Raw genomic sequence first — 10,883 nt, 5'->3', positions numbered from 1 at the left:
TATTTGCTTTAGACTAATTTAAATGAGGTAAAACGGTAACGGTTGCATCATACATGATCGAGAACACCAAAGATTTAGGCCTAAAGTTATCATTAAAAGGGCGTACATTTTCACCAAAGATTGAAGCAATTCGTTACTATGATTCCGTTTTCAAAAGGCAAATGCAAAAACTCCTTTGGAGACTTAAGTTCAAGTAACTTTTTATTCAGAACGGTACACGCCTACCAAATGTGCGAACCCCACTCCATTATGGTTCACAAAAGGTTACGCCAGAAAATATCCGACGCTGACAGTGGAGAAAAACAGAATACAGTAGCTCGCATGCCCCCTCCCTACTCCATGACTAAGTTAATTAGCCAGCTCGGGTGCAGGCCCCTCACGTTTACAATGGTTCCCCGAGACGAAGCAGTAGAGTCCATTGGGGGGCGGCAGAGAAAGAAAAACACATTGACAATGCATCTTACACATCGCCGTCCCTGTGGAGTACGTCTGGACACCCATCCCGGATTGATGTGTGTGTGCATATTTTGTGCGCGATTTTGTCCCGGGGAGAGAGAACCGAGGGCCTTCTCGCGCTCCTGCTCTCGCCCTCTTTGAGTCAATGGTGTTCAGTGGTGTTCCGGCAGCTGAAGTTCTTTATGAAGAGAACAATCTGGAGGGTCTTGTCGGAGTGCCGAGCAGCTGCTGTTTTTTTCTCTGCCTCTTTTCACAAGACACAGGCCTGGAGTGGGGAGGTGAATACACAGACAACTTTCCCCCACCCTGCCCCTGCACTGTAAACCCTGACATACAATGTGAGATGAAGAGTGGTAACCAGAAGAGAAAGCATCGACAATTTGTTCTCTTTCTGTTTGTTGCCTGGGGTAACTAACTTCCTTATTTCATCACTTTGTCAATGTTTTTCGAGATATCTCAGTCTGATTGTGACCCAGAAAGAAAGCTTGAAAAAATGTAAGTCTTAAAACATAGCTACAATATATTGGCACACAATCACATCCTTTACCCGCTGGCTTATTTGAGGCATAGGGGAAATTAAGGCTATATGCTAATGATAGGAATTAAAGGATCATCCTGATTCAGGTTTGGTTAAAGGAGGCCGTTTATAACACAACTTTTATAATATATCCCTTTAAGGATCTCCTTAATATAATTAGCAAGCATCAAGCCACAATCCTTCAAGACATTCATTGATTCATCAGTAACACATCTAGCCTCTCTTACCATATGATTATGAAAAGAAGTGAAGTTTTTATTCAACCCAAGCTATCACCCAGTGTTAACACTATTCAAGCGGCCTGTCCAGAACAGTACCCAGCAACCTGGCTTAGTCTGGTATGTGTCGGCTGGTGGGTGCCGTAGTGAAGTCAGCGTGCACAGGCAGGCTTTAGGCTGGTGGTTAGGCTATGGACCCTACCAGAAGCCCCTCTAGTGGCTGTCTGAAGGCACCAGGTTTCCTGTGGTGTCCAGCTGCATGCACTTACAGGTGCAGGTCGACACTGGACACTCTGTATGGTCCCTATGGGGAACAGAGAGGACAACCAAAGGTCAATCAATAAACAACCATTAAAATGCACAAACCACCGAAAATGTGACATCTCACAACACTACCAAATCTAATCAAATGTTATGTGTCACATGCTCCGGTGTAGACCTTACCATCAAATGCTTAGTTACAAGCCCTTAACCAAATCAAATCAAAGTTTATTTGTCACATGCGCCGAATACAACAGGTGTAAACCTTACAGTGAAATGCTTACTTACAGGCTCTAACCAATGGTGCGGGAAAAAAAGGTGTGTGTGTGTGTGTGTGTAGGTAAGTAAAGAAATAAAACAGTAAAAAGACATTTGAAAAAAAGAGTAGCAAGGCTATATACAGACACCTGTTAGTCAGGCTTATTGAGGTAGTATATACATGTAGGTATCGTTAAATTGACTATGCATTTATGATGAACAGGGAGTAGCAGAAGCGTAAAAAGAGGGGTTGGCGGGTGGTGGGACAATGCAGATAGCCCAGTTAGCCAATGTGTGGGAGCACTGTTTGGTCAGGCCATTTAGGTAGCATGTACATGAATGTATAGTTAAAGTGACTATGCATATAAGATAAACAGAAAGTAGCAGCAGCGTAAATTAGCGGTTGGGGGGGGCACACAATGCAAATAGTCCGCGTAACCATTTGGTTACCTGTTCAGGAGTCTTATGGCTTGTGGGTAAAAACTGTTGAGAAGCCTTTTTGTCCTAGACATGGCACTCCGGTACTTCTTGCCATGCGGTAGTAGAGAGAACAGTCTATGGCTGGGGTCTTTGACAATTTTTAGGGCCTTCCTCTGACACCGGCTGGTGTAGAGGTCCTGGATGGCAGGCAGCTTTGCCCCAGTGATGTACTGGGCCGTACGCACTACCCTCTGAAGTGCCTTGCGGTCAGAGGCCGAGCAATTGCCGTAACAGGCAGCGATGCAACCGGTCAGGATGCTCTCGATGTTGCAGCTGTAGAACCTTTTGAGGAGGGGGAATAGGCTTTGTCGTGCCCTCTTCACGACTGTCTTGCTGTGTTTGGACCAATCTAGTTTGTTGTTGATGTGGACACCATGGAATTAGAAGCGCTCAACCTGCCCCACTACAGCCCCGTCGATGAGAATGGGGACGTGCTCTGTGCTCCTTTTCCTGTAGTCCACAATAATCTCCTTAGTCTTGGTTACGTTGAGGGATAGGTTGTTATTCTGGCACCACCTGGCCAGGTCTCTGACCTCCTCCCTATAGGCTGTCTCGTCGTTGTCGATGATCAGGCCTACTACTGTTGTGTCGTCAGCAAACTTAATGATGGTGTTGGAGTCGTGCCTGGCCATGCAGTCGTGGGTGAACAGGGAGTACAGGAGAGGACTGAGCACACACCCCTGGGGAGCTCCAATGTTAGTCAGGTTAGTCGAGGTAATTTGTATATGTAGACAGGGGTAAAGTGACTATGCATAGATAATAAACAGCGAGTAGCAGCAGTGTAAACACAAAGGTTGGGTAAATGTAAGTAGTCCAGGTGGCCATTTGATTAATTGTTCAGCAGTCTGATGGCTTGGGGGTAGAAGCTGTTAAGGAGCCTTTTGGACCGAGACTTAGCGCTCCGGTAACGCTTGCCGTGCGGTAGCAGAGAGAACATGTACTGGGCCGTACGCACTACCCTCTGTAGCGCCTTACAGTCAGATGCCGAGCAGTTGCCATACCAAGCAGTGATGCAACTGGTCAGGATGCTCTCGATGGTGCAGCTGTAAAACTTTTTGAGGATCTGGGGATCCATGCCAAATCTTTTCAGTCTCCTGGGGGGGAAAAGGTATTGTCATACCCTCTTCAGAACTGTCTTGGTGTGTTTGGACCATGATAGTTTGTTGGTGATGTGGACACCAAGGAACTTGAACCTCACGACCCACTCCACTACAGCCCCGTCGATGTTAATAGGGGCCTGTTCGGTCCGCCTTTTCCTGTAGTCCACGATCAGCTCCTTTGTCTTTCTCACACTGAGGAGAGGTCAAGGCACCACACTGCCAGGATATCGTACAAGACCTACGATGCATTCTGTTGACAAAACTACTCTGATACAGAAAATGTTATCTGAACGTTCCAGTAATGTTCTTACCTAAACCAGCTGAGTATGTGACCTGCATGGCCGCCATGGCGGCAGTTGTGGCACCAGGTGAACCAGTTGTTGAACTGGGCCAGTTTGTTCTCCCTGGTCAGATCCACCTTCTCGTCTGACTTCCCCGTGCCTGGAAAAAACAACAGCGGTATGACTACACACATCTAATCTAAAGAGATTATTTTCTGTAATGAAAATAGCTATACAGGTTAACTAAATTACTATTAATAATCTGGTTGATGTTTTATAAGCCAACTAAAGTACAGATCAATATCTACAATCATTATCACATTAATGATCTGCTTTGTATTAGTTAGTGATACAACAACATTGTATCACTAGCTAATATACTGCATGTATGCATTTCTCTCGCTCAATTACCCTGAAGTGTGTGTATGCACTTGCATTGCTATTTGCATTATAGGGTGTGTAATGAGGAAGTTAGACTGGCTGCAGAACTGTGACAGTAGGGTAAAGTTGAACTTTGACACTGATCCATGACCAGTTTTTCATTCTCTCCCCTTATTGTTTATGGTTAGGATTAGGGGAAGGTAAACAGATCCTAGATCTGTGGCTACAGGCAACTTCCACCCAGAGCCTATCTGGAGTATACCATGTCCAGTACCTGGGCAGTTGGACACAGGCGTGCCCATGTTCATGAGGCAGAGCGCACAACGGGGGAGGGGCTTCCTGCAGCCGGGGCAGCTGGTGACCTTTGACTTGGTGGGCGAGCCGCTGACCCCGTACTGGCTGAAGCCGCGGCCCTGGTGGGGCATGGCCGAGCAGCTGTACGATATGGACTTCCCACAGAAGTTACAACTCACAAACACCTGCAGCAGGCAACAACACAAAGATCAAGTGTGATAAGGACTGGCAGGTTAAATTAGAGCTAGCAGAAGCCAACATGAATAGGTTATAGCATCGAGATCATTGTTAAACTTATGAAGCTAGAGATTAATGTACTCGTCCAATGCAGTGCATCATTATCTAGCTGACCAATAACAAATAAACAACTAGCATCACTTATTAATCAGGACAATCATATTAATTATTGTGTTTTAAGTTTATGTAAAACCTGCAAGCAAGTTAGTCACTCAGTCACATCCTCCATGTGAAGATTTATGAACAGATAAACCAAAAGACAGAGACATTAATAACTATGAACAACTGTCCATCTCTTAGTGCAGTGTACCCTTTCCCTTGCCTGTGCCAGTGGTTTGGAGCTGGGGTCCAGCTTGCTCCTGTGGATGTCAAACTCAGCCCGTTTGTGCCAGAACCTCCATGCGTCCAGCAGGTTACGGTAGTTCTCGATCCAGCACTGGACACGCGGGTCCTTCACCACCTCCCCTGGGGAACCCTGGGAGGGAAGGACACTAGGTCATGAAGCTCCCCTTATAGTGACAAAGGTATTTGAGTTTGAAACAGAATGGAAGTGGGCTCCTGTTACTGTGTCAGTCTCACATCATCAGCATAGCTTCTATGATATTTGTATTGTCACTTTTACAGTTGTTTTTCGTTTTATCATTACGCATTTGAACTCCAGCAAATCTTAAAGATTCAACAAATCTATAAGCCTGAATGTGGGGAAAAACCTTGGATAAAAGATCCAACAATCGATCTTGAGCAAAACGTATCTAATTCTAGCCAACATGGGACAGGTGATCGTAGTATGAACCACAAGGTCGACGTGATGTCGATCTGTGCAAGACTATTCAGCCCCTGCTCTGACCATACCTTGAGCATGCAGAAGCTGGCGGTCTGGACGTCTCCGGTCCGGTCCACGTAGCTCTCCATCAGGTCCACTCCGTCTTTGGTCAGCCCCGTCAGCAGGATCCCCTCCAGGTTCCCCACCTCCTTCATCTCACTGGTCAACTTCTCCATGTAGCGAGGCAGCTACATAACAACACACAGAGAAAATGAAACAGTCCTTTCAATAGATAGAAACGGGGTAATCAGTGAATCTATTTAGTGTATGTTGTCGTGCGTTTGCTGGAGGAGGTCTTACCTGTGTGTCGTTTAGGAACATGCATGCGAAGGCCACTCGGTCCGTTACAGCCACACTACTCTCATACTAAGGAGGGAAACACAACAGGGGTTCAATGACTAAGTTGTACTTTTTTTTAACGTTGGAATCTTCAAACTACTATGTCAAACACTGCCCTCTTCATGCTGCTGCTGATATTTAGGATTCATTTGTAGTTTCCCTGAAAACTCACTGAGGCCCCCTCGTGGTCCCTAGCCCCGTTTGACAATTCAGGTACTATAGCCCTTTGTACTTCAGCCTAACATGATAATGAATGTTATAAAAGGGTTGGATAATGCATATAAAAATCTGGCAACCCAGTTTATATCAATGGTTTACCCCCTTCCCTGCGTACCAGTACTCCGTCGTATGTGCCAGGCTCACTGGTGAGGAAGGCAAACATGACACACAGGTAGGGGTTCTTGAGTTGCAGCCTTAGAGAGCTGCACATCTCCCTCCACAGGGAACTCTTCTCGTCCGTGTAACCTGACAACGCCATAGCAACCACGTTTAGGTTCAGGTCCCCTGCAAGGAAGGAAGGGTGAGGAAGATTGGTTTATTTCGCTTGGATAGCTTGGTTTATGAGCTTCCACTGTACACTATAGCCAAATCCTAATCTAATATTGGTGGGTATAATTTGACTGTATACTGCTTTTGTTTACAGTGGTGAAATCATAGCAGTATGTTACAGTACTTTTGCTGTGATGTGATGGAAGTGACACCTCAGGCAGCAAGAGCAGAGGAGGGCAATGCATGTACTGTTAACACTCCATATCTAATTAGTCTCCCTGTCAGTCTGTGACCAGGCAGTAATTAGTAGCATACTTTGTGCTGTGTACAGTACATAAAGTGCATATTGCAAACAAGTTCTTGAAACCTTACAAAGAATCTTCAAAAATGCATTACATAGCCCTGTCCCAGATGACTCCACGCCAGTACCTCTCTCAGCGGAGGCTCCCTTGTTGAGGATCTGGATGGCTCTACGGATGTCCAGGTTGAAGAGGGCCACGGCGGCCGCACGCTCCCACTCCCCCTCCCCCTCCAGGGAGCGCAGGAAGGGCTCCACGTTGATGTCAGGGCCTCGGTTGATCCAGCCGCACAGACGCAGGGCAAGGCTGCGCTCCTCGCTGTGGAACCTGGGGACGTCCGTCTGGCGGTCTGAGCCGCTCCAGCACCGTCGGTTCTCTGTAGTGCCTGGTGGAGTAGAGACAAACAGATATACAGATGTTACTTCAGGGGCTTTTTTGCTCCAATTTGAAGAAAAATCTAGGGAAAACACTGAAAAAGAGTTGTATAACTTACAGTACAGTACCTATGTAGAGTGTTACATAATACTGTCAAGGGTTCAGCCTGTATATTTAGCCTAGATATAAACCTAAAGATGATCTAGATCTTTAGGTTGCTTACCTGAGCTGGACTTGACTATGTTCTTGATGCCTGAATAGACCAGGGGCTGTTTGTTCCCCTGCTGTTTCTGCTCCATGTCTTCAGTGTACTGCTTCATGAGTGATACTTACATAGGAAACGGAATGCTGAGACATCATAAGAACCACAGTGCAAACAGTGACATACAATATAGCAATTTAGTCTACGTACATTGTATCCAGCATGTCAGGTGTAAGAACAAAGACAAATGATAATTCAAAGAAGCACTACAGTGCAAGCAGAACGCCAGGCATGTTTCTCACACAAGGACAGTGTCTACTTAAAAATAAACAGAACAACAAATGTAATAAACAGCACATGAATCATCACGCAAACGTAGATATGTTTAGAAATTAGTAAGCACCAGTAATGTAATAAACCAGGGGTATTCAACTCTTACCCTACAAGGTCCGGAGCCTGATGGTTTTCTGTTCTACCTGATAATTAATTGTACCCACATGGTGTCCCAGGTCTAAATCAGTCCTTGATTAGCGGGGAACAATGAAAAAAGACAGTGGAGCTGGCTTCGAGGTCCAGTTAAGATTGAGTGTAATTAAGCAATAAGGCCGGAGGAGGTGTGGTATATGGACAATATACCACGGCTAACGGTTGTTCTTACGCACGACGCAACGCCTGGACACAGCCCTTAGCCGTGGTATATTGGCCATATACCACAAACACCAGAGGAGCCTTATTGCTATTATAAACTGGTTACCAATGTAATTAGAGCAGTAAAACAAAATGTTGTCATACACGTGGTATACGGTCTGATATACAATGGACCTTCAGCCAATCAGAATTCAGGGCTGAAACCACCCAGTTTATAATAAAGGATATAGAACAGAGTGTACCACAGGGACTTGAGCTGGGGGTCATCCCCTCCGGCCAGCAAATGGTTCTTCCACACCTGGACTGTATCATGACCGTACCTGGACTGGGCCCTCTGCCTCATCTTAGTGGCTATGTCCTTCTCTACAGTACCCTCCCCTCCCACGCCCCCCTCTTCAGCACACTCATAGAGGTGTCTGCCGCAGGCCCACATGAGCGAAGTGGTGGAGCTCCAGGCTAAAGAGATGCGTTCGAACACAGTGAAGTCGGTCATGGTGCGATTGGCTGCCGAAACCACCACCATGCGGTTCTGGGAAGTGGGGTGCCAGGCGAAGCTGCCAATGAGGCTGTTGCTGGGCTGCACGCTGCGCTCAATGATTGTGGGCTCTGTCTCGTCGCCGATGGGCGTGGGCGTGTGCTGCATGTCGTAAAGGCGGATGATGTTGCTGTCGCGTGTTAGCGTGGCCAACAGGCCCATACGCGTGGGGCACCAGGCCACCTGGGAATGAAAGGAAAGTGAGTTGTACATCCTTACATCCAAAACATGTAGGCTACAGCACAATTATGCATTACGCTATCACACAAAAATTATACTCCTGATATGTGCAAGTCGATTGTACACTGGATGGCAGGGGACAACAGAATTTCACAACAGACCAAAAAAAGCATACCAGTAAGTTACCTTGGTGAGCGGCTTGGGCTGCTCGGTAAGCGTGAGCACTGGCTTCTCAAACTTGCGCAGGTCCCAGATGGCCACCTGGCCCTCAAAGAAGGAGGCCACACGGTCTGGGAAGTGGGGGTCCACTGTCACACCCTGGATGGCCTTGGTATTGACAAAGGTCTTCTGGCTGGTGTTGCGCAGGTCGAAGATGGCCAGGTTGCGGTGCATGCCAGCCAAGAGCAGCTTCTGGTCACGGGGCAGCCAGCAGAGGGACAGGCAAGCATCGTTCTGGCCTAGCTCATACAGGGGTTTGGTCACCACTAGGCCAGAGTCTGTGTCTCCTGACGAGAGACGGATCTTTTCGGTGGCTACACTAGCCTCTGGGGAGAACTTACTGCTAATGTCCCATATGAGCACTGAGAAGTCTGCTCTGTGCTTGTCCAGCCCGGCGGCTAGCCAGTTGCTGTCTAAAGGGTTCCAGGCTAGGGTGTTGCATTGACGTGCATGCTTGGGCACAAACTCTTTCCCCATTAGCTCCTTGCACTTGGAGTTGTGGCTCTGGCCTAGGCTAGTGAGGACGACCCTACCGTTAGCCTGTCCAACTGCTAGCAGACATTCAGGCTCGTGCTTTGGGTACCAGGCCACACATTTCATGTAGGGGGTGTCAGAGTTGATCGCTAATAGGGTAGCAGCGGTCTCCTCAGAGAGGGGGAGAGCTCCGGCTTTGGTCTCGCCGCTCCCCACAGGTCCGATGCGGTACAGTCCAAGCTCTGAGTCACAGATGACATAGCGGTCGGCGTGGTGGGGAGACCACAGAATGTCTGGCTTTGAGCCACTCATTGTTCAAAGGAAGCGCTTCTTGCTTTTTACAACTAGGTATACTGGGGGAAAACAGCATTTACAGTACAGCTGAAAGTTACCAACTGACATCTAGCAAGTAGTCTAGTAGTGAGCAACCTAATGTGTTTAGCCTACTTTATATAAACGAATATGTTGAACCTACTTTCTATAAACTTAGCTGAAGTTATTGTACAAATGTTGTCACAATGTAGTTAGCTACCATTATGTGCAGCACGGGAGCAACACATTAGGTCGCTAACCGCTGGCTAGTGACATGTGACAAGTGGCACAGCTAACAGACGATTTAGTTAGCAATCCCAAGGCGTAAAATAACGATAGGCATAAATTGCATTAAAATTGCAAGAGTTAATGCAACATTGTATCTAGCGAAATAGTTAATTAAACAAAATGTAGGATAGGAAGGAAAATATAGGATACTTTGTAGCAGATTTGTTAGCAAAAAAATGTGAAAGTCTGCTATCTTAGCGAGCTACAGTAGTTAGCTAACGTTCTGTCTAGCTGCAGTGCTAGCTAGCTACAATTGTTTTGACATCGCAAGATTAACTTCCCGAAGTACCAGTATCAACAGATCAACCGCAAATAAACATTCGAAAATTGCGTTTCTAATAATAAAGATAACAAATTATTGAAAGAAACTTACAAATTGCTAGACATGTCAACATGGACAAAACTGGGTGCCCACTAGTTACCACAGCCACAAAGTCAAAGTTGCCTATATCGTAAAATTTCATGAAAACAAACATTAGCTTTTTGGTCTTAATTTAAGGTTAGGCATAAAGGTAGCAGTGTGGTTAGGTTTAAAATCACAGTTTAAGAAGATACATTGTAGAAATAGGCGAGCTTTAGGATTTTGTGGCTGCGGTAACTAGACGACCACAAACCAAAGCCGTGCTTGTTTTCATGTTACACCAAAATATTTCCCCGGAAAAAACATATTGCTATTCGATTGGTCCGGTTACGCACAAACCCGTTAGAATTTTGGGGAACACGGCACTGTCAATTCCCAAAGGTGGCGCTACAAACAAAGATGTATGATATTGGGATACGACTACATTTGTATTATATTGTAATAGTAGATATGCATGTTTAATAGGCTTTTACATCTGTTAGATGATCAAGGGTTTTCAAACTGGAGTCCCCAGACCCCCGGGGGTCCGCGGAAAAGTTGGAGAAAGAGAAACAAATTGACCCCTCTTATTTTTCACTAAATTATACGTTTGTTTTATCGAACATGCAGAACACAAGTTGGGACATAAGTTAGCCCAAGTTTACCATAGTACTGGCAGGTTGGCCTTATCCTACTGTAAATCAAATTAAGTATCATTCCACGTGGGCGTTAAATGATTCTTGAACATGCAGGGGAGCTTGTGTTCTGGCTCTATCTATCTATCGTGTAAGTGGAGAAGAGGAAAATCGTCATAACATGTATCAGTTGGGACTTTTATGTACAACATCCATATAAT

At 46.0% G+C, this 10,883-nt stretch overlaps 1 protein-coding gene across 1 annotated transcript; it reads right to left on the bottom strand.

Annotated features, from left to right (window-relative positions):
• Nucleotides 1-186: 186 nt before the first annotated feature.
• LOC139392861 (GATOR2 complex protein MIOS-like) lies at nucleotides 187-10,328 on the bottom strand. Its single transcript, XM_071141176.1, has 12 exons — nucleotides 10,061-10,328; nucleotides 8,581-9,440; nucleotides 7,908-8,397; nucleotides 7,053-7,151; nucleotides 6,585-6,839; nucleotides 6,001-6,170; nucleotides 5,628-5,693; nucleotides 5,357-5,515; nucleotides 4,827-4,979; nucleotides 4,248-4,452; nucleotides 3,623-3,752; nucleotides 187-1,516 (listed from the first exon to the last, which is right to left on the bottom strand). The coding sequence occupies exons 2-12, from the start codon at nucleotides 9,397-9,399 to the stop codon at nucleotides 1,426-1,428; spliced, it is 2,637 nt and encodes an 878-aa protein (XP_070997277.1). The 5' UTR covers nucleotides 9,400-9,440; nucleotides 10,061-10,328; the 3' UTR covers nucleotides 187-1,425.
• Nucleotides 10,329-10,883: the final 555 nt, after the last annotated feature.

Source organism: Oncorhynchus clarkii, chromosome 3 (genome assembly GCF_045791955.1).
Source record: "Oncorhynchus clarkii lewisi isolate Uvic-CL-2024 chromosome 3, UVic_Ocla_1.0, whole genome shotgun sequence".
NCBI classification, from domain to species: Eukaryota; Metazoa; Chordata; class Actinopteri; order Salmoniformes; family Salmonidae; genus Oncorhynchus; species Oncorhynchus clarkii.
Note: the sequence above shows the minus strand (reverse complement) of the source record. Positions and strands in the feature narration are given on the sequence as shown.